The sequence below is a fragment of the Ostrinia furnacalis genome, unplaced genomic scaffold (assembly GCF_004193835.3).
Source record: "Ostrinia furnacalis isolate ACB-3 unplaced genomic scaffold, ASM419383v2 OfSCF2102, whole genome shotgun sequence".
NCBI classification, from domain to species: domain Eukaryota; kingdom Metazoa; phylum Arthropoda; class Insecta; order Lepidoptera; family Crambidae; genus Ostrinia; species Ostrinia furnacalis.
Window position 1 is genome coordinate 271,456 of NW_021132341.1, and position 24,097 is coordinate 295,552.

The 24,097-nt window shown below is 36.8% G+C and overlaps 3 protein-coding genes across 6 annotated transcripts in view; 2 read left to right on the forward strand and 1 right to left on the reverse strand.

Moving 5' to 3' along the window:
• Window positions 1–504: 504 nt before the first annotated feature.
• On the forward strand, window positions 505–11,109 carry HPS1 (Hermansky-Pudlak syndrome 1 protein). Its single transcript, XM_028307126.1, has 11 exons — window positions 505–688; window positions 769–912; window positions 1,104–1,216; window positions 1,298–1,519; window positions 1,975–2,102; window positions 2,525–2,660; window positions 2,779–2,902; window positions 3,138–3,418; window positions 4,027–4,174; window positions 8,833–9,032; window positions 10,144–11,109. The coding sequence occupies exons 1-11, from the start codon at window positions 593–595 to the stop codon at window positions 10,319–10,321; spliced, it is 1,770 nt and encodes a 589-aa protein (XP_028162927.1). The 5' UTR covers window positions 505–592; the 3' UTR covers window positions 10,322–11,109.
• Window positions 11,110–11,978: 869 nt separating this feature from the next.
• LOC114354638 (BRISC complex subunit FAM175B) lies at window positions 11,979–15,060 on the reverse strand. The gene is made up of 3 exons (XM_028307125.1): window positions 14,770–15,060; window positions 13,723–14,700; window positions 11,979–13,623 (listed from the first exon to the last, which is right to left on the reverse strand). The coding sequence occupies exons 1-3, from the start codon at window positions 14,851–14,853 to the stop codon at window positions 13,495–13,497; spliced, it is 1,191 nt and encodes a 396-aa protein (XP_028162926.1). The 5' UTR covers window positions 14,854–15,060; the 3' UTR covers window positions 11,979–13,494.
• Window positions 15,061–15,560: 500 nt separating this feature from the next.
• Nt5b (5' nucleotidase B) overlaps window positions 15,561–24,097 on the forward strand; it is a 29,258-nt gene continuing 20,721 nt past the window's right edge. Inside the window, exons 1-3 of one of the 4 annotated variants that reach the window (XM_028307162.1) lie at window positions 15,561–15,577; window positions 15,748–15,778; window positions 16,794–17,021. In XM_028307162.1, the coding sequence (XP_028162963.1) occupies window positions 16,825–17,021 (197 nt within the window). In that variant the 5' untranslated portion in view covers window positions 15,561–15,577; window positions 15,748–15,778; window positions 16,794–16,824. Of the gene's footprint in view, window positions 15,578–15,747; window positions 15,779–15,825; window positions 15,913–16,793; window positions 17,022–18,984; window positions 19,304–24,097 lie in introns of those variants that run through there. The other 3 variants (XM_028307161.1, XM_028307166.1, XM_028307160.1) reach the window with 3 other exon arrangements.

Below are 24,097 nucleotides of genomic sequence, written 5' to 3' on the forward strand. Positions count from 1 at the left end.
TCGCTAAGGTCTCGCCGCGGGAGATTTTTGCACTCCCGATGAAACGTGTGCATTTTTCGATGGTTTCTGTGGGGAGACGCTTCCTACTGATATATTAAGATTTTATCTAAGGTATATTTAAATTTTGAATCACGTGCTTAATCTATTTGCTTATATTTTTTATTTAAAATTTTTCATGAATATAAAAATAACCATAATTTATGGCCTACAAAGTTCAGTCTCATAATGAACAGTGTAGGTATAATAAAGGCATTAACCTTTATCGTCCCGGGATTGTTACATTAGCTTTATGATATACGATTAAACATTAAACAATCAGTCTCATAGGTAGAGCTTTAGACATCCAAAAACTATAGGTACGATAACTAGTGATTTGCGTGACTACTAACCTAACTTCAAATTAGCTAACTTGAATACCCCGCGCGCCCCGCGCCGAGCGGTTGTATTTCGTTAGAGCTCCGTGTTAAAAAATTAAAACAAACGTCTAATGTCGTATTTGTGAATTAATTTTTNGGATTTGGATTGATTTGGATACAAATAAATTTTCATTTCGTTGTGTAAAATTATATTTTGCTGATATATTTTTTTTAAAATGAAAGCAACGTTAATATTTGATAGTGTAAATGATTTGTTGTTTTCAAAATGGGATGATACTTTCATACAACGCATGAAATGTTTCAATGAACAGGTTTTTAGTTTGGTTTATTATTAATTTGGTATTACATATTCATAAAATTTTGATTGATCATGACTGGTTTGTTCTTATAGGAAACTGAAGGCATATCGGACAGTTACAATGTGTCCCAATTACTGTCTCCTATCATTACATCTCAACGCGTCATGGCTGCACAATTTGGGAATACTTATTCTTCAATGCAGTGCAAAGACAACACTACTATTGTTTTCGATGAGGTGGGTTATTGTAGTAATATCATTGATCTTCACACACTATGTCTTGAAGCTCTTTAAAGATATAACAATAATTATTTAATGTTATTTATCTATATTTTCCCAGTGGCTAGACCAATATCAGAACAATGTCTTGAAGCTCTTTAAAGATATATCCGTAATTATTTAATGTCATTTATTTATATTTTTCCCAGTGGCTAGACCATGTCTTCATGATCATCAGCGAGGATGATGTAGATGATGCTCATAGGGAGCTCCTGGACTGTAAAACTTATGTGCAACATATTTGTGGACAAAACATTAACCTGTAAGTGTTCTATTATAAAGGATTTTTTAATTTTTAATCCCTAATGTTACTGTGTTTAGTTTCATTTATTTTTAATTTCAGCTTACAGTCCTGTGTGTATCAAGACTGGCTATCAGTCTTATTAGATTGTAGAACCAAGGGTGATTCTATTCCTGGAGCCAGTGGAATGATTGGTGAGAGTGGTGCTACAGGAGCGGCTCTTAATGCTCTAAAAGCTGCAGCCAAAGACATCAAGTGCTCACCACACCACCACTACCATCTGATGCTGTATGTAGGGGACAAGATATTAGCTCTCTACTCTAGGTGGGTAAACATTAAATAAGAATAACCTTTATAGTTATTTTAGTATTATCCAATAGATCCACTTGGTCCTATACTGTAGTTTTGATTGCCTGTTGACACTACAGCTTACTTTAACCTTTTCTACTCCACCATGTCCTCCCTCATTACACTAATCCAAGCTATAGTCTGGTCTGCGAGCATGTAGAATTTTGTTCAATGAACCCAAGCTACCCATCCTTATCGCTCTCGCGTAATTATATTGCTGTCGCGACTGTGCGATGGGCGCCCGCAGTGAGTGTGCGAGCGCGACAGCAACATAATTACGCAAGAGCGATAAGGATGGGTAGCTTGGGGTCATTGGACAAAATTCTACGTGCTCACAGACCGGGCTTTACTTGGGATCCAAAAACTTGGAAAACCAATTGTCTTAATAGTGGTGGTGAGAAATATCTGAATTGTTTGAAAATATATTCCAGCCGTGGCAGTGAGGACTTGTCTGCTCCTGATTTGATTCTGATGAGTAACCAGTGTGTGGCTGCCCAGGAGTATTGGACTAATGTTGATGTTGGGGAAAATGGGTCTCACAATTCCATTCATTTGCCTTGTAAGTAATTGAGTGTACAGGATAGTTGAGAATAAAGTGCACAAACTTTTGATTATATTCTTTTTAAATTTCAACAAGTTTCTGAAAAATATGGGTAAAAGTTGTATTTGAATAGTAGAACAAACCCTGCTTTTTATTCAAATATTGTAAAATGTAGTAGTACCATAGACTTAGAAAAATGTGCTGTAGCAATGATTTATTATATTATTCCCAGAAGTGCTTATGTACCTACTCTTAGAGCGCTTTCGCATTTAGGCGATTTAGCAGCGACAACGCGCTGCCGAAAATTTCATGATATGTCACAGTGCTGCAGCGGATACATGCCTTCACATTATAAAAACGCCGCTGCTGCGCTGCTGTCGCGCTTTTAGCGCCATTATGTGAAAGCGCGCTTAGCATTTAAATATGACTTTATTTGACAGGGCTGTCTGAGGAGAACAGTGCCATTGTGAATCTGTGCGCAGGTGCCACATGCAGCCCATGCGCGCCATACTCAATGCACATTGCAGAAGTGGCACCTAGGATAACTTTTGTAGCTCTCATTGACATGGATTTAAGGTAAAATAAAATGGATACTGCTATAATTTGTGTTTTTAGTCTCCTTTAACATAAAAGAGTATATTAAAATTTACCTTAATTTGATGTAACACTGTGTAATGTCCCTTTTATTTTGCAGGGAAGTGGGCATTGCTGTACATATGTCAAGTCAAATTTTGTCTAATTTAAGAAGACTTTTATTACAAAGAAACTTGGAATTACTTCCAACAACCCTTGACTCTTTGGAAGCTGCATTAAAAAAGGTATAGGGAGATTTCTGAAGAAGTTGCATGGTGCTTAAAATGGGATGATACTTTCATGCAACACAAGATTTGTCTTAATTTAAAACTGAGACATTGGCTGAGTTGCACCATGTTACTTTAACTTTGAGAAACCTCAAATATCTGTCATACAAAAAACACCGGTTATTAAAGTTATCGTCAAAGTATGTTGGTGCAACTCAGCCATAGTCTATCTAATACCATTTGTTTGCCGCAGACAACAGACGCATTACGTAAAAACAAAGCACACTCGAACCTCTGCGCTCGCGTGACGTCACGCATGCTGGAGCTACGCAAGTCTTGCACCACGACCACGCCGCTGACTCCCGAGACTGCTGCCACAGCCATGCACACCGCCCTGGAGGCCGTCATCGAACTCCTCAAGCCAGACATCCCCAGCCTCAAACTGGACCAAGCGCTTAAGAACTTAAGAACCATTTTAGCGCCATACGTCGAGTTTCTAAGAGTGAAAGCGATGAGATACTTCAGCCTTGGATCATATCCTTTTCAAAAGATCTACTTTTATTTCTGTTGTGAGCATGTTGTTTGTTGTTTAATAATATTTATAGTAGGTGTTATCCCTGCTACATAAAGCAAGTGATTGCATTAGTGTTTGCTTTGCGCATGATTGTAGTGATATGAAAAAAAAGTTATTCTATCTTAAAGTTCTAAATGAAAATGACATACACAGAATCAAATTCTTTTAATAGTTCTTTGTGCTGTGATGATGCTAATTACAGGCTATTTAATGTTGTTGTAACTGGATTTGATTTTATTAGCTTTTATCCAATTAGCTTATCATTATCATGCATGACATTCATTTAAATTGTTTCGTGAGATGCACAATTTTTATAGTAGAAGTTTTATTATCTGAATTTAGTTTGCAACATATCTGTGAGTCATTCTTTTAAATACTTTACACACTGATATGATTGCAGAGTAAACAATAAACATTTTTTTTTATAAATCATGTGTATTACAGTTAAATCTCATCTTGCAACAACCATGTTACAAATATAATTTATTTTAATTCACGAGACAATTGTCCGTCCATCATGCAATGTTTATCCGATTATTTCGCTTAATGTGGGTGGTTTGCTCGGCACGGGCGAGGCGGACAGTGGTTCCCTAACGCTGCACAAGTATGTGGAGGAGTTCCCTGGACTGGTCCACTTCGTGTACGTGGACCGAGCCACGGGCCGTTTCCTGGCGCCCGACATGGCCGACTGTGTTGACATGCTCTCAGCGGACACCGTGAGTGCTTTTGTTATTACCTAAGGTACCTGAGATTAGATATAAACGAGATGTACTGGAAATTAACACGGTATTATTTTGATGTTTGTAACATTCTTTTTATTAGTTAAAAACTGGCGCAGTCTGGTAAAAAGTAAAATTCGAATCACGAGTACGACAAATTTTTTGTTGTTTTTTTTTCAAGATCAATTCATTGGACTGACAACTTTTTATTTATTTTTGGTTTTTTATTTTTATTTTATAAATAAAAATTAATCATGGAGCGAAAAAGTCAAAGGGACCGCAAGACAACCGTTATTTGTAATAAGTGCAAGTGCAAAAAAGCGAAGAATGAAACCATACTATGTTCGCAATGTAACAAGATATACGACTTTGATTGCATTGGGCTATCCGAAAAGCTATATAGACTCATGCTGGCAGAAAAGAGAGAAAAAATAAAGTGCAGAACATGTTCACAAGCGCCAAAATCAATAAAGTCAACAGCTACTACGAGCAATTCTAAAGAAGTGTCAAATTTAACGCTAAGAAAACCACTATCAACAACATTAAACGAGTCTACAGTGTCTACAAATACATCTCAATCAAGCTTACAGGACACTCTTATCTGTGATTCTTTAAACCCAAATGACGAAGTGCCTTCTGACGAATTTCCTATGGAACGTCTCTCAAAAAGTGTAGACTACACCTCAATTGACTTATCCGATATAGAAGATCTTAAGGAACAAATCACAGATCTTACAACAAGCCTCTTGACGACACAAAATGAGCTAGAAAACGCTATAATTGAAAACAGCGATTTGAAGGGACAAATAAATAAACTGAATAAGGAGATTAAATTACTAATGAGCGTCTGTCAGGCCTCAACACCAAAAATAACAGACCTACCCTCAATAGCCACCCCTACCAGAAAAAGTAAAGCAAGGCGATCAACACTATGCTTTTCTCCCAGAAATAAGGACAATTCTGCCATCACATCGGAAATAATCTCCGCCCTACAAACCAAAGTAGGTAAATTACAAGATCAGTTGTTAATGGCTAAGGAGGAAATAACAAATTTGCATATGCAAATTGAAGAACTGAATACCAAACTGTTTGTCAACGAAACTCCCGCCAAGCATGAAAATGTTCCACATCGTTGCGACGACATTGACACCAGGAGAGGCGCCAACCAGCAGCAAAAACTCTATATTGTAGGGACTCAGCAATGTACTGGACTGGCAACAGCTTTAGATAAATCTAGGGATAAATATAGATGTGAAAAGTACCAAATATCATCAATAACAAAACGCAATGCACCTACAGTAGAAGTTTTAAGAACCTGCCAGAACTTAGATGTTAGCGACAAAGATAAACTAATACTATGTGTAGGAGAAAACGATTGCGATCCAAAGGTAATAATATTTGAATTGTATACATTATTAAAATCAATGAAACACCATAATGTTATTGTCATGAATGTAATGAATTGCAAACATATGAATTGTACGATGTTGAATAGAGAACTAGCAATGTTATGCAGTAGGTTTCCAAATTGTTATTTCCTAAAAAACAAGCAGTACTATAAAAACGTTGCATACGACACGTGTTATAGCCTAAACTTACTGATTGACTCTATAGATTATGACCAAAAATTCTTAAATTATGACTTCATAAGGAAACAAATACATAGGAATCTTAATAAATTGACTGAACAAACTTCCAAAATAGACCTCCACATAAGTCCTGAAAAACTACAAGAAAAACTTAATGATGATTTTTTTCGTGAAAAACAATAATAATGCAGTACATTTAGAACTAACAAACTCTGAACCTTTCATTGTGTTGCATCAGAACATAGCAGGTATTATCTCAAAAAAGGATGAATTACAAATAATCATTTCTGAACTAGAAGGCAAACAAAGTAAACCAGATGCACTATGTTTCTCAGAGACATTTATAAAAAAGGGACAGGAAAAGAACTTCATTCTAAAAAATTATGAACTAGTTGCCCATTATTGTAGAGAAACAAAGCGTGGTGGTACATGTATAATGTTGAGGCGGGGACTCCTCTATAAAGAGCTTACCTGCTTCAATAAATATGTACTGCCAAACATATTTGAATGCTGTGGTGTAGAAGTTTTAGCACACAAATTGATTATAGTCTGCATATATACTTCACACAATAAATATGCAAACACTTTCCTCACTAAACTTGAAGCAGTAATATACGAGCTGCTAAAGAAAAAACATAAAAATAAAAAAATAATAATTACTGGTGACTTTAATATAAATACTCTTGTATGCTCAAAAGCATCCCGCCATCTGACAGATATTGCAAAACAATTCGATTTAACTCTTCACATAAATCAACCAACAAGAAAAGGAAATTGTATTGATCATATAATAAGTAATATTAAAAACGGGGTGGGAGAAGTACTTTCATTGCAACTATCTGATCACGATACGGCGCAAATGTTAACTATACCTGTACAAAAATTGCCACTAGTTCAACAATGGTTTGTTTTTAAAAGGGACTTTAGTATCGAAAATCAAATAAAATTTCGTAACTATTTAAGATCACTTTCATTTCTTAATGTATACCAAGAGGAGGATACAAATAAAGCATTCGATAATTTTCACGAAATTTTGTGCTTACTTTATAATTTATGCTTTCCGAAAGTAAGACTGAAGCAAAGCAACAGACCTCTTAAGCAAAAGTGGATAACTAAAGGCCTCAGGATATCTACCAAGAGGAAACGATTGCTACGCTTTGCATCTTATAATAGAAATGCTGACAAAACTGACAAGCAATTGTACTTAAGATATTCCAAAATACTAAAAAAATGCATATACAAGGCACAGAAAAACTTGAATGACAAAATTTTAATTGGTAGCCAAAACAAATGTAAAGCCTCATGGAAAATTATAAAAAGTGAAACAGAAACCCACCCAATAAGACATGGTATACCTAAAATAAATAATAACGGCATTACAATAACAAGTACACCAAAAATAGCTGAACTATTCAATGACTACTATATAGGCTTATGTAACAACAAATATAACTATGACAAGGAAATTAGAAAAAAAATACAACTTGACATTAATCCAATCACCAATTCGATGTTTTTAGAACCCTTAAGTAANTTTGCTGACGACCTTTCTATAATTATTAAATGTAATCCTGACATGTTGAATTTGTATGAATATGAAATTAATAAAACTATCAATAATGTAATTAATTGGCTAAATATGAATAATTTAAATGTTAATCTTTCTAAGACAAAATACATACAATTTGGTGTAAAAGGACGTAAGGAAATCAAAATGAATATAAATTATAGTAACGAAATTCTAGATAGCGTTAACAGTGCGCCATTTTTAGGAATATCGCTAAACAAAACTTTAAACTTTACATGCCACGTGGATAATTTATGTAAAAGAATAAACAGATTTGTTTACGTCCTTCGAAGACTAACAGGAATCACTTCACTGAGTGTATCATTAAGTGCTTATTACGGCTATGTAGCCTCCATTATAAATTACGGGCTTATAATCTGGGGTAACAGCACGGATATACAGAGGGTATTTATAGCTCAGAAAAAATGTGTGCGAGCTTTATGCTGTAAAGGGCCATATGAACCGTGTAAGCCATTATTCATCAAACTGGGCATACTTACTGTACCTGGAATGTATATATTAGAAATCTTTAAGTTTGTAAGACAACATCCAGAACTGTTCCAAACCGCGGCTGAAGTGTACCCCAGAAACACAAGGTCTTCAGATAGGCTAGCTCTTTCCTTTTGCCCAAGAACTTCACTTATTAAGAAAAATTGTTACTGCATGTGTGTTGAGGTGTATAACAAAATTCCTGATGTATATAAAAATGGCCCTACAAAATTGATGGTGAAAAAGCTTCGGGAATGGCTGACTACTGTTTGTTTCTACAGTGTTCGGGAATTCCTTACCCGTAAATTTGCATGTTAAAATATTTTAACAGAATAGAGTCCTTAATACATGTAACATCAACAATAACCTGTACTTACCTATTCTTGCAAATAAATATCTTTATCTTTATCTTTAAAGGATTCAATCAGCGTGCTTACTTACCTCAATTTTACTTATCGAGATGAAATCGTTTGGGCTGAAATATCTACTCATAAATAAATGTGAATATATCCTTGTTGGAGTTCTGTTCAGAGGAAGCGACAATATTTTTATAAAGTCCGGTCGCCAAGCACGTAGAATTTCGTCCAATGACCCCGAGGTACCCATCCTTATCGCTCGCGCATAATTATATTGCTGTGCGACGGGCGGCCGCAGTGTGTGCGAGCGGGTAGCTAGCTAGTCATTGGACGAAATTCTACGTACTCAGCGACCGTACTTTAGATATTTTTCATAATATGGGATTTTGATTGAGTATTTATCTATGAACGAACACAAATCTTATAATCAAAAATTCCCAGGTGCGCGCAATAATCGCGCGCAGCTTCGCCGTGATCCGGGAAGGCTACACGGCGGCGACATGGCGGCGCTAACAGACTTTTAATACGTCTTATCGACATGAAATCGTTTCGAGCCAAAAGATTCTTAAAAGCGAATATAATGTCATTTGCCTTGTTGGGGGTCGGAGGAAGGGACTATTTTTGATGGAATCTGATATCATTCAAAATTCCTAGGTGCGCGCAATAATAGCGCGCAGCTTCGCCGTGATCCGGGAAGGCTACACGGCGGCGACGTGGCGGCGCGGCGCATTGCACGCGTGCTGCGTGACCTGGTGGGAGCGGCGCGGCGCGGCCGTGCGCCCCGCGCGGGCCCCGCACCCCGCCGCCGTGCGCGCGCTGCCGCCGCCGGGGGACATCCGCGGCGCCTTCTACAGGTGACCACTAGTGACCATTACCACTGTAGGGACATCCGCGTCGCCTTCTACAGGTGACCGCTACCACTGTAGGCACATCCGCGGCGCCTTCCACAGGTGACCACTAGTTACCACTTACGAATCTTGTTAAAATCACAATTTTAGACGTATATCGTGACAGTTGTATTAACTTGTGTTACGTTATACGTCAGCCCCGCACTTTTCCCTTACCTCAGGATACGCTTTCACTTTATTTGTAAACTAGCTGTGCCCGCGACTTCGTACGCGTGAAAACCCGTTTTCGCAACATTTTTCATTTTTGCTCTGCACCTATTACTCGTAGCGTGATGGCATATAGCCTATAGCCTTCCTCGATAAATGGGCTATCTAACACTGAAAGAATTTTTCAAATCAGACCGGTACTTCCTGAGATTAGCGCGTTCAAGTAAACAAACAAACAAACTCTTCAGCTTTATAATATTAGTATAGATATTGAAAATACTACTAGGACCGAATTTAAAGCCGAACGTCCACCGCCGACTAAACTAAATAAAAACTAAACTCAGTGAACTAAGCTAAGCTAAACTAGAACTACGTTTTCCGTCCACCAATAAATAAGCTAAAACTACGTTAGTGATGGTCAGTTTGTGCTAGAACGTCGAGTTAACCGAGCTTAGTTAGTTCCACTTAGCTGGGGCATTTCACGTAGTTTAGCTGGCATAGTTTGCGATGGACGCACATGTATGAAAAACTGGCTCAACTATGCGGGCTAAGCTAAACTAACTTAGTTTAGCCGGCGATGGACGTTCGGCTTAAGTGAGGGCAACCCCGGGGCTACTGCCCAATAGAGACTTCGAAAAAAGACCAGATAATCTTGTTTCCGGTTATTTATTGGAAAACTCGACTAAAAGAAATCCATTTTATTTGGAAAATAACTTGAGGCCAGGGGGCCTCCACTCCTTTGTTGCCCCGAGGCCTCTTGACCTCTAAATCCGGCACTGCTACTGTCATTGTTTTGAATTATAATACCAGTATTACAGCAAAAGGTCACCACGCCCCATCAACGTCTAATTTACTATGTAAAACGTTTTAGGTATTGATGCTAAAAACGTAATGTATCACCATCTTACAGGCAACTCACGGAACAAGCGTTTCCCACGGACAGCCAAGGAGTCAGCATGAAGGAGCTGATCTGCGTCCACTTAGGGCTGCTTCCCGCGTCGACGGCCGTGCAGCAGGCGAGACGACTCGCGCACTCCGTCCACGAGCTGGCGGGAGACAACCCTGCTGTCGCGGCTGATCTGCTCTAGATTGTAACTATAGTCGTTATATTTAAGATTATAGGGATCATAACTGAGAGAAAAAGCATACTATGCGTTGCGGCGGCGTTGCGTAAGCGTTGCGTAGCCACGATAGCCGAACGGTGAAGGGGTCGGACTGGCCGACTCGTGATCCGGGGAACGCGAGTTCGGTCCCCTCCGCCGCTTGACTATTGTGGTGAGCTCACTCGTGATACAAACATATTTAGCTTAGTACGAGGGGACTATTACTAATTTGTGCTTGAGTAATAACAAATTACTAATAATCTTTAAAAAAACTAACAGAAATATTTGTAGCGGGCCGCGCCACGCGATACGGCTAAATCTTTGCGGTGTAGCGCCGCAACGCATCGTGTGCTTTGGCTCTTGAGTTGGTACCTGCGGTAGTGGAAAGGATGATTATGTGACGTAGTAACAAAGATGTCACGGTATTGACGCACATCTGCCCCGTTTACGAACGACTTGTTGTGTCAGTTCCACAGATCTGTGGTCAGTTCAGACTGCTCCGACACACAAAAAACAAAAAAGGGGACTGATATCTCGATGACGTTTTGACATTACAACAGACACCGCTCTATTATGGCAGGAACCGATTCAGTTATCCGCTTTACATGTAGTATGATAGGAAGCTATATATTTCCATTCCACTGTATTTGTAGATTTTTCCATTTATTATTTCCAACGTATAAATATAACAGTAACAGCTTGATAGTATTATTAAAACTGCGATTGGTTGACGTGAATTTCGCCAACCGAATTATCAGTAGAGTAAGGAATAGATACAATGGCGGCGTAGCATGGGTTGGCACCCGGGGCGATCAACCCCTCATAAGTCCTAGGCACCCCCTGGTACCCCCAGGATTTTGGGGTTACCTACCGATTCGAAGTCGATTCGGGTCCAATGACAGTTTAACTTTCCCCCGGGACAAACTTGACCTTCATTGGTTGGGTTTTTGTGGCGGTCAAGCTGTAGATCCTGGCTACACAGGAGTTGCAGTGGTGGGAACGAGAGGTGGGAATAGTCCCGTACCGATTCGAAGATTGAAAGNGACCGCAGATTTGCTATGCAGATGTGCCAGTGAGTACTAATCTGCGCGACTTGTGTCACCCCCTGATGCTTGGCACCCGGGGCGGACCGCCCCCACCGCCCCCCCCTTACGCCGCTACTGAATAGATAGATAGATCTCAAAGCGAAGTCTAAAACTGGTTTCCGCGGTCATCTTTGCTATACCCAAATGACTTGGAACTTAAATGACAAGAATATGGACGCGGCAACCAGTTTTGTGAAACTTCGGTGGAACGAGAAACTATTGGCCCTTATCCCGTTCATCTACCTACAAGTAATATACCTATGCCCATTTTCACCATCAATCCCTAATTTTAAAGTGACATCTATGGTAACACATAACAAGAATTTTGTTTTCAAAGGGGTCACTTAAAAATTAGGGATTGATGGTGAAAACGGGCACTAGTCTATTATTGTAGAATAGATAGACCCAGCTGTGCCGATTTATTATTGCCAAATTAGTCACTAAGCATAATCCTTAGTAAAAGATGTGAAGATAAATAAAGGGATCTTTTAATTCCAAGATATAATGCCAGTTTTATGACAAACTTGTATGTAAGTGGTACATAATCTTTTTATGTATTATTTTAATGGACTAGCAATTTGTAGTCCATTTTTGAAGTCTTTTGCTAAATTATTAAGCCTATGTAATGTCCGAATGGTCGCTTCATTCAGGCATGTAAGTAAACCGAATTTATTTGTTATGCATTTAATTTATAGTTATGTTGTTGTGTTAAAATTATACTTTTGTTCAAAATATTTTATTGGTTTTTCATGAAAAATAATAAAACACCCTATAAAGTTTATAGTGGTTTTATTTAACCCAAAACGTAATTGTCTCTACATATTAAAAAAAACTTTTCTTTTAAGTATTATGAATGAAATAATGCTTATTTACTATTATAAAAATATTCTGTACAAGATATTTTATATTGATTTGATTACCCCATTAAAGAATTCTACAAGAAACTGATGACAAAAATATTTAATCCTGTATCAGTATACAATTCAGTAATATCCCTACAGTTATGGGGCATAGCTGAGTGAGTGAGTTCCTGGCAGAGCGGCCGTGGTTGTCAATGAGGAGTTCTGCCCCCCTAGACAAGTTGCACTTTTTGATCGAATCGAAAATCGAATCCGTCTTAACTCCATACAAAAATAGGCCTTACGACCACTTTCGACTGGTTTGCGATTAAAATGTGCATGCTGTCTAGTAGACCCACTGACATAATTATATGCCTTGACAGTTCTGTTAGATATCATGACGTCACTTCCTTACTGCTCCACTACTGCAGGAACCTACTCAGTTATGCGCCATTACTTTATTACCACTTTTTTTTAATTACAAAATGCAGGCAATCCTTGAGGTAAGCGCGGGTATTTTAATAGGGGGAGATAAGTTAGAGGTAGAGCATTTTTAGGGGCAGTATCTGAATTACCATCTCAAATATTGGGTAATTTTAATAGTTGAGCTTTTTATTATTTTGTCAACCCTTGTCTCAGTCAAAAGTTAAAAAGAATTGAACCCAAAACATACCTAGAATAAATCTATGAGAAACCAAATTTGTACGATCTTTCATTTAACTGGACAGTTCATAATAATAATTATGTTATGGGTGAAGAAAACAAATGAAATAATTACACAATATACAAAATTGTAAACACACCCAGTGGATTTAAAGTCGAGCCACATTTGTGCGCACACAAGTCCGTACCGTCAAGATACTATTTTTAAAATTTGTAGGGTGGCCGGCGGCGCAGTAAGCGTCGTTGTATAGTAAGTACCGTTCAGCCGATCAAATGCAGCCTGACCTTTACATGAGATTGGAAATTACATTCTGCTCAAAATAGGGTGCATTCACTTGAAGACGACTTTATTATGAAAGATTAAATAATTTTCTGTTTATATTATACTAAATTGTAGCACTGATTATAATAATATATCTGCAGTTCTTTTATGGTTGTAAATATGAAAAAAATATCCTTATTAAGTAACAATGTAAGAATGAGTATTGATAAAAAAATGGTAATACAATTATGTTTTAACTTAATATGGTAACTTAACAAACAATTAATCCACAATAATTTAAGGCACTTGTCAGTATTCAGGTGAACTGTCACCCAAACATTTTACCTTGACATCATCATTTATTACAAGGATAGGACTCTTCATATGTTTGTCTTCCACATCGAAAGTGATTAGATCTTCATCAAAGACATTTGCTTTCTGTAAAAAAAGAAACTTTATTGAGTCTTGTTACATTTTTTTTCCCCATTTTGGAAGTTACACTTTTTAGCTTAAGATCAATTAAAAAAAAATACTTACACTTGTTGATGGTATTTCGGATTTATTTTTTAATGCTGCAGCATAATTTAAAACTGGTTTAGTGGAAGTTGAAGGCAGAACAGGGCTAGGACTTCGGTCATTTGAGTCATCTTCAGCCAACAGAACTGAATTTTCACAGTCCGATTGGTGATTGCTATTCATAAGAATATTTGGGACATTTAAAATATCTACATCAGGTGCAGTTTCTAAAGCTTTTACACAAGCTTCTGCCATTTCAACTTCTCTTGTCACAAATTTCTCTTCAACCAACTTGATATATTCAGCTTGAAGATCTATAGATTGTTTTTCAGACAAAATAGCACTCATTTGTCTTATTTCAGCTTCCAGCTCTCTAATTGTACTTTCATTTTTTGCAGCTAACTTAGCTTCTTTCATTAGTCTCACATCAACAGCTTCTTGAATACGGAAAATAGCATCACTAGTGTTCTTACTTTGAACGTTACTTTCATTAATGATTTTATTGAAGACACTATTTGCTGAAATTCGATTAGCTTTCTTATAACCAGTGAGCTTTTCTCCCAGGTTAGCTGTCACATCTTCAATATACTCATACATGTCAAAGCAATTTATTTTGCCAAATCGGTATGTAAATGTATGTGTTGATCCCGTTGATGACATTTTGTTGGACAAATTGCATGTAACAAAATTTTTTTTTCCATGGTACTTTTCAAAGTATTTTTGCAAACCTTTTGATATTAATTTGTCTCTAAAAGTTGGTTTTATGTTCGTATTTTTTCTATATTTGTACCACCCTACAATCTCACTAGCGTTGTCAGATAAAAGTCCAGATAAGACATCCTCTTTTATCCTTCCTGTAGGTAAATAAAATAGAGCAACTGAAGGTAATGGTAATACTGTTCGGATTACTATTTGAGTGTCCAGGCGAGCATTATCACTTTGTGAATCTGATATATGGTTAGTTATTACTGAGGTCACATCTCCAATAAGAAACCCCTCCTGAAAATGTTAAAAAGTGTAAATAGGCAATTTTTTTTTAAATAAATTAACATTATTATGTAGATTTACCTGACTATTGACGGAATTCACACATTCGTATAGCAAAAACGACAGCGCGGTTCCACTTAGGGACACCTTCTCAGTGTAAGCCATTACAATAATACATGAATTAATTCATAAACAAATAGATTCTATCAGCAGCAGCATACACAAAATCTAATAAAACGTACGTAAAATGCTAACACACAGTTTGGACAATATAATTCAACAATTTCTTTGCGATTACTTTCATGTTTGCAACAAAATTGACGTTTAGACGATGAATGATGAACCGAACACGAACGAATGAAAGAAATGACAACAAATCATCAATGACAGCGATCGTATTGCATAATAATATTTTTATTGATAAATTCATTACTCACTACTTCAAATAGTTAGCCAATATCCTACGCAAACATCTGCTTCTTTCTTAGCGGGAAAGTTGTTGTTCAGCACTTCAGCAGTAGGTTTAAAATCTGATTAAGGAAGGTTTAAAGTAGTATTTTGTTGTATATTTTCTATTTATGCTTTTAATGTGCATCAATGATGGTAGATTTTATATGACGTGGACATGTAGGCAGATGTTAAAACATGGTTAAAACAATGTAATATCGCTTCATAAATTTTCTCAAGACGTCTGCAGGTGTAAGGTATCAGTAATGTATTATCTCATTAAATCAAGTGCAGGGAAATTAATTATTTAGAAAAAGTTGAAAACTAAAGAGTAGCTGTTTAAATAATGTCTATGCCTTTTTCTTAAGAATAAAAAAAAAAGTCAAGTCAATGACAAATGACAAGCGGTAAAATAGATTGCGATTGTGCAGCTGCAAAAAATATAGTTCCAAAATACTGAACTGTCCTATCGATGACATTGACAGCGGGGCGCCACCGTCAATACCGAATCGCTGGTTCCGATTTTTGCCATGTTGGAAACCATAAAGTTGAACGATGGTAGCGCCCCCCTGTCATTGAGTTTGGCGGGACAGTTCAGCGTGGGTCATCTATATTTGTTTGTGGAAAATAAGTGGAAGGAAAGGTGGTGGCATAAATTCTTTAATAATCCGAACGAAAAAATTCTTATCATTTTAACTGTAGTGTAAATATTTAATTAATTCTGACTAGTGTTATTTTATTCAATACTTTGTTGCAAGTTATTTTGGTCTTCTTGTTGTGAGTTATTTTGATGCAGTGATTAATATTTACCGCAGTGCGTGTGAATTACATAGCAATAATTTAAATTAAGTCCTATGATTGAGAAGACTACTTGTTTTCTGGGCATCAATATCATCTTGACATGTAGATGCGTTATGTAAAATATTTTTTCGTCGCCAATATTTTGCTCTTTTTTACTAATGTCTATTTTTAAGATTATTTAAAAACATAATGAATCGTTGGCGTAATGCGTCGTGTTCTTAGATTAATAAAACCTAGATAGATAGTCAGTGCACGAAAGGTGAGGCAGATTTTAGTAAGCCAGAATGGCTTACTCGTAAACGTCACATGAACTGTCAAAGTGAAAAATTGGTAAACACGTCCGACGACTTTTAATTAATTAAGACGGTTTGTGCTGTGAAAGGGTGTCTAAATACATCAGAAAAACTAAAGAAAGTGACCAGTGTTACATTTCATAAGTAAGTACTACGATTCGACGCGTATTTTGCTTGAATTTGGCTTTCAAAAATTAAATACGGGAATGATACCAGTAACAAGAAAATTTATTTCCCAATTGTTCGCCGTACAAATACACTTCCTTTTTTATGAAATCGAGACTTTTCAGTCGATTTATCTTATTGTAATTAGGTAGGTACTTTGAATTCAATAAATAAGTAAGTACATGATGCGTTTTGTTTTTGTTAGTTATAAAATAATTAAAAACGTATTAAAAATTTCCCTACTTTCGGGAAAATCGCCTTCACTGTCTACACTCCCCAACAAAATTGACACTAATGACATAAGATTTTTGCCTCACTCTTGACGAAGCGTTTGTATGAAGACTATCCATCTAGGTTTTATTAATCTAAGGTCGTGTTAATGTTAATATTTCTGTGCAGGTAATCCAGACGTGCAGAGTAGATTAAGTGCATGTTTCAGCTTACAAGTACCATTGTAAGCAAACTGATATACCGTAGACCATATTACTCGAACTACATCCTTTGTAAGCTGAAGCCTTCATCTATTGGAACAAGAATGGAAGCCTGCAAGAACAGGGAATGTGTCACTCAGTTGCCCCAAGAGAATGCATTAGTGTCCAAGAAGTACTATCGCCGGGCTGAGCACAGGTGAGTTACACATAATTTTTACTATTTCGTACTTTATTATATTAATTTTTAAATAGACAACATTTTCGAATAAAGTGCAACATGATACATGTGCTAAATAAGTACATAAATAAGTACTATACCAAAATTATTGATTCAATGTAGAAAGAAATCCTGATTATGATTTAATATTTGGTGGTACAATAATTTAAGAAATTCCAATTTCTTATTAGCTAAAACTTTTTCCTTGTAAAAACTATTTACATTGAATAGTAGTGGAAAACTTAGTATTCCACATAAATATTAATTTGAAAACTAGGTATACTGACTTTTGACTGATTTACCAAATTTCTTGATTATTCAAGATTCATATTACTACGAATCTTGAATTTTTAGGTGGCATTTTGGGTTTTCGTCTTAATATTTCATTCATACAGAACAGAGGGCTGAACATAGCATAGAACGTACTGTCGTGGAATTGGCGCCGAAATATCTGGTGCACCCATATCAGCGCGCATTATTAGGCCCTGCGCACGCACGTATTTTTGCAGCTATCGAAGTGCGACAGGTTCATGGTATGCGCCACTATATTCAGGCGCTTTTACACTGCGCGGAAAATAGCCAAGTCAAGTCAAAAAAACAGTGGGGTGCCCCACTCCACTGTTTTTTTGACTTGACTCGACTAATTTCCGCGCAGTGTAAATCCGCCATTCGATAACGTTTATCCTGCAATTATACACGTGCGATATACGCCTTACGCACTGATAGTTTCGAATGTAAATTTTATTCGAAAACACGCAACTAACAATCAAACTGATCCTTATTTGCATTCGTGGTACAAAGAGCGATCTTCAGAGAACAAACAAAATACGATATCCAACTCTGGTTCAACCTACTGACAACGAATGGTAAACGCAAAATTATAAAAAGTTCTGTTATTCTTTCGCGTACGTACCTAATCACAGCAGAAAAAAAACAATGCAGATTGTATAACAAATCAACTATAGGCTCTTACAAAGTCGATTACACCAATTTCAATCTATTATAAAAACCTGTAAAGGTCTCACTGTCTCAATGTCACTACAGCAATTACCTAACTGAATTCAGGATATCAATTTAATTTGAAGAGAGTGGCTTGTATCTCAAAACACGATAGCTTATTGTCACTCATGTAGGTACGATACTCCCAAATCCCAATCCTAAAAGAAGCTGTTAAGAACTTTTCAAATTCCATATTTTTCTCAGAAAAATCTCCAAATGCTACTATGTACCTCCATAAGCTTCATCGTCCTTAATCCTGTGAAATGTTTCTCTTAAGCTCACAAAACACGTAGACAGCAATATAACACGATAAAGGACACAATATAATTGTATCGCGCCATTTATCGAGTTTAGACGATACACGACTGTTCGTCTTCAAATTCGATTTAGTGACATGATAAGATTACATCGTGTCGTCCATGCCTTGCTCAAATGAAGCCGATATTCACTCGCCACTTTTTATAATAATGAGCTGATATTTGACTGCTTTATAATGTAACTAAGGATGGTCATCATCCCACACTGAGTAAATTGAGGTAAATACCAATCTAAATTAATCTGAATAAGAAGTCATAGTACAGTCATTACAATTATATTAATAATTATAAAGAACAATACGCACTTGAAATCACGTTTCAGATAATGATTATTCTGAAATAATTTTCTTTACACTTCAATTGTGCGTAAATATGTATATTATTTTTGGTTTGATAACGTGTTCTAATTTACCAACATACCTATTTTTATTATTCAGACTATTACGTCAGATTCATCAAGTCATATACGTTTTTGTTGGGACAAGCGAAGTTAAATAGTTTTCGGACGTGTATATTGAGTGCTTTTAAATATTTACATCAGTTGTTGACGCGACCTCTCAAGAGTTATCGCTGGGTAGGTCACGGCGTAACGATTACTTGTTTGCTCTTCATCTCGCTACTTACAGTAACAATTTGAATTTTGTATTGAAAGCAAGTAGTACAAAATTCCACAATTAAAATGCCTGATGCGTTTGAGAGTGCGTACCCGCTGACCCCCGCTGTGAATCCGCAAGACATACGCGCACGCGCGAACTCCTCGTCTAAAAAGAAACCAATTGTGACGTTTTATGCTGGGGATGAAGCCGTAGAAATACCTGACAAATCCATAGTTGGTGTCGACAAGCCGTTGAAATCGGACAAGAGTGAAGTAGAGTTAGACAGTTTTGCTGAATCGCTATCTACCATGCACAGCACTTGGTTTGATAAGAGAGTCCTCGAGCACAGGTAGAGAATTTTTTTATCTTACAGGAAAGTTTACCTTTTAGCCCAATTAATTAAGTGATGCTGTTTAGAAACATCAATTAACATGCTTGATCCGTAAATATATTTTAGTTGGAAATATTTGCATTGCTGTTGTCATCTCCATGTTTGACCTTTAGATCAATGTGTTGCGGAAGATGGGCACATACAGTCGTGGTCAACTAATTAGGGACGATAAATGACTAAAACACAAGACCGTCTCTCCAGTCCGAAAAAAAAATCTTCACGAGGCTTTGTAGCTTGTGCCTATTAATAACAAGTAATTTGGCTAGTATTCTAAATATTTACAGGTCAGAAGAGAAACTAGCTAGTTGCGATCAATATTTTTAAAATAGATAAATCATTGCCACCTACACATTTATTGACCTAGGGATGGACAACTAATTAGGGACACGTAACACTTTCACTGTAAATGTAAATAAATTGGAAATTATTTAAGTGTTTATTACATAAAAAGTTTTCATTAATAAATATAGAATACAAAACAAAATCATCAAACGTATTTTTATAACCAATATGGTAGGTTTTGTTGGTTATAACCATTTAACATCGGCGCGGCATGGATGCAATCAAATCATTACAGGTTTCTAAAGAAATATTATTCCAAACACCATGATATGCCACGAAAAGCTGATTTTTAGTGCCAGTACGTTGAGCTGCAACTTTTTCCTTCGTTTCATACCATAAGCTCTATAGTGCTTAAGTCTGAGTTGTTTTCGGGCCAATCTAGTACCGTTACTGACTGTTGCGCTAGGAACGATTAAACAGAGAACGCGGTATGTTTTGGGTCGTTATCGTGTTGAAATGTTCATGAGACTGGTAAGACTTCTTCAGCATACGATAGCATCGTTTTCTCCAATATTTATTTGAATTGGAATTGCTCAAGTTTAACTTCAGTTCTTTTTATAGGTTACACTCTATGTCCAGAAAAACAGCCCCAGATTTTAATATTGCCGCCACTATGTTTCACCTGCTTCTTCGTTTACTTTGGTATCATTTCGGACTTTACAGGTCGTCGCACGTATTGTCTGTCATCGGATGAAATAAGATTTATCTTGGTCTCATCAGAAAACAGCACATTTATCCATTGAGCAAAAGCCTAATGTTCATACTTTCTTGCAAACTCCAATCTTGCTTCTTTGTGTTCCATCTTCAGTAGTGGAACTTTTTGAAGAACTCTTCCTACAAGCTTTGCCTCCACCAGTCGCCTTCTGACGGTCCTCGCAGATACTCCAGCAGTCGGTTCTGGTCCAAAAATCTCGCTCTTGATCAGAACGGAACCCTTAAAGGGGTCTTTCTTTGCGAGAGTGACCATTCTGCGATCATCTTGTGGGGTTGTTTTTATTGGCCTCTTCCTTCTAGGCATACTTTCTGTGGTTTCATGATTTTGAAATAAGCCACTGCATCGTAAATTCATGTTTTTGGAACATTTCAGATGATCTGCAATTTACCGGTATGGCCATACACACTGATAAAGATTGATTATAACTTAGCGCATTGTTGCTTTTCTTTCAGCCCATTACCTTTAATAATTTGATGAGTTTTTAACTCGCAAGATAAGAATATCGCTTTTCAAATTGACGCCGAAATTACAAATGAACAGAATAAAAGTTATTACTTTTTATTTTTTTTAATTTAGATGGAAAAACTTAAGCGTCCCTAATTAGGTGGCCAGACCGTCCGTTCATAATAATTACCGATTCATGTGATTTTATTAAGATTTTTTATTAAGTTAGTAAGTTTTTTTTGTTGTTATTGTATTCTATAAATAGAGTACTTGATAGTCAATATGTTTACAAAGTAACAGTCAGTAATATCGAATGAAGCTCACAATAATAGGATATGAACACTTAGTATTGCTTAGTATTCTATCTGTCCCTAATTAGTTGACCACGACTGTATGTACATTAATAATATAAATAGACAGCGGCCGACCGCGACTTCGTACTTACGCGTGGATCCCGTTTTACCCCCTTCATCTATCTTACGCGGTTTAGATTTTTTCATACAAATGTTTTTTCCCGCTAACTCCCGTTCTTATGGGAATTTTGCAATATCCTGTTGTAACTAAGCTTTAAATTTACTAAGGTACCTGCATGCCAAATTCCAAGCATCTAACTTAAGCGGTTTAGATTTTTCATACAAAGGATTTTCCCGCTAATTCCCGTTTCCGTGGGAATTTCGGGAATTCCTTTCTTAGTGCACCTCTACGGTACCTAAGCTCCGTCCTTCCAAATTTCAAGTGCCTACGTTTAGCCATTTAGGCTGTGCGTTGATATGTCAGTCAGTCAGTCAGTTTCTCCTTTTATTTAGATGATAACGATTATGCCATTTGGTGTTAATCTTTTATTTAAGTACCACATGGTGAATGCCTGATCTTATCTAGTTAGGATTATTGCGGCTCTACTGAGTATTTAGCAAAGGCGTGTATGAAAACGCGCGTGTGACGCACGGACCACCAGTGACCACACCACACAGCGTGCCCGCAACGTGGGCTAACGTGCGCGTAGAACATGATGCTACACCACACTTTTAAAATTAATGTTGAATGTGTAACTGTCTCTGTTTAACAAACTCAAACATTCAAAATTATCGCGAGAAAATACACAAAGATTTTTTACTCCGACCAATTCTGTCATGATAGATAAATGGATTTTAGTGTGTTTTACTATCACTGAAACATAACAAGACTGTACTTTACACGCGTATCATTACGTTGTGTCGTGGTTCCGATGTTAATTGCTAAAGTATATAATTAAGTGTGTACTCAGAATTTACCGGATTTGCAACTAAAATGTCCCTTTCTTTCAAAATAACTTCATGACTTGAAAAACTTCTTTCACTGTAGGCACAAGTTTATATAAAAAAGCACCCATGTAACGTTTTGATTCCTTCATTATTTTATTGCATAAAAACCATTTCTGATCCTTATAAACTCATCACGCCACCACCCACATCTCGATAAAAATTCTTCATTGGTGATTTTGGACCGTTCGTATCTCGAAAAATCTTCCAGTGGGTGATGTACTCACAGGCTAATACGGGCATTATCATGCATGCTTCTCTAGAAAGTGATAGCATTGATAACAACGTATTTCGTGACGTGACCTTACGGGTCACTGTCCACGTCAGCAATTCATTGCCTTTTTTATCTCTTCTTAATTCTTATCCAGCAAACGGTTTTTGTTGCATGTTTAGATAAAGGTCATGCATTTGGACAGATGTTTGAATATTTTCCAATTTTTTATGTTCTTTGCCATTTTATCGACTAAGTTATTTCGCTTGATTTGAGCTTGACTTTAGTAACTGTTGAATCGAGTACCGGATACAGGATTTCAAGATTCTTCTTCAGCATACGGCACGGGACTATTCCCACCTCTCTTCCCACCGCTACAACTCCTGTGTGGCCAGGATCTACAGATTGACTGTAAAACAAATCCCAACCAGTAAAGGTCATGTTTGTCCTGAGTGGGAAAGATAAACTGTCATTGGACCCGCAACGAAATTAATCAGAAGAACTGCTCCTAAGGAGTTCGAAGCTAAGGTTTGACTTCCCTCCAGTGCAAAGCATACGGCACAGCGGTTCCGCATACGGATTTTCATATGTCTTCCCCAATGCACGCCACTGAGCCCGATTCTGTATAAAATTCAATAAATTAATTAGGTATTTTCCAGAGAGAATCTCTTATCATACTCGTATGTATAAAATTAGCAACGGTAGTTATGTAGTCTGATTATAGTTGCCAACCGACTGTCTTATTTAATACCGATACCTGTCACCCAATCGATATTATCACGTCGAAAAAATTTATTTTTATTGGTGATAATGGCATGGGTACCTACATACAATGTTTTTATAAGGAAAAAGAATAGCATAATATAAAGAGATAAGTAACAAATATCTCGATCAAGTAACAAACAAGCAATTTTCGCATTTGTACATCTAATAATAAATAAATATCCTTGGACATTTTACACTGCGCTTCTAGTCCCAAACTAAGCAAAGCTTGTACTATGGGTACTAGACAACGCATATAAACATACTTAAATACTTTTTTTTATGTAAATACATACTTACTATACATAGAAAGAAAACACCCAGTCCAATACAAAAAAATATGTTCATGCACACAAATGTTTGTACTGTGCGGAATCGAACCCGCTACCTCCGGAATAGTAGTCCGTTTCGAACCACTACACCAAACGGCCGACGAAATAAGATTGAAATTGTCATGATAATTTAAGTTTTCAGTCATAAATCATCATCCACCACCCATCAGGTTAATGTGATCAGTGGTGGGTGGTGAACTGATGACTGCTGACCCATTATCTATAAACCATATTTGAGTAGAAATAATATATCACTATTTCCTTCAATTCAACTAAGCTGAAGAACTTTGTAAGAAAGTAAACAATACATACTTCTTTATGTTATCTAATAAACCATTATTAATTGATTGTTCAATTGAACGAGCAGACGAGTCATGACATACGGTCCTGACTCCTGCCGCATGACGAGTAGCACCCCAGATAATTGGATAATGGCGGACACAAAAAAGAAAAAGAAATGCTTGTCGATTTATTGAGAGCACAATGGACTCTTCTTTAAAAAAAGCTTACAAAGTTCCTCTTGCGTAAAGATTTCCTTTCGTTTTCGTCCCTCAAAAATAACATGTTATCAAGGATTTTAAGGAGAAAATCAATTCGAATTTTGTTTTCGTACGTAAATAAACATCCATTAATCAGTGAGTACCTACT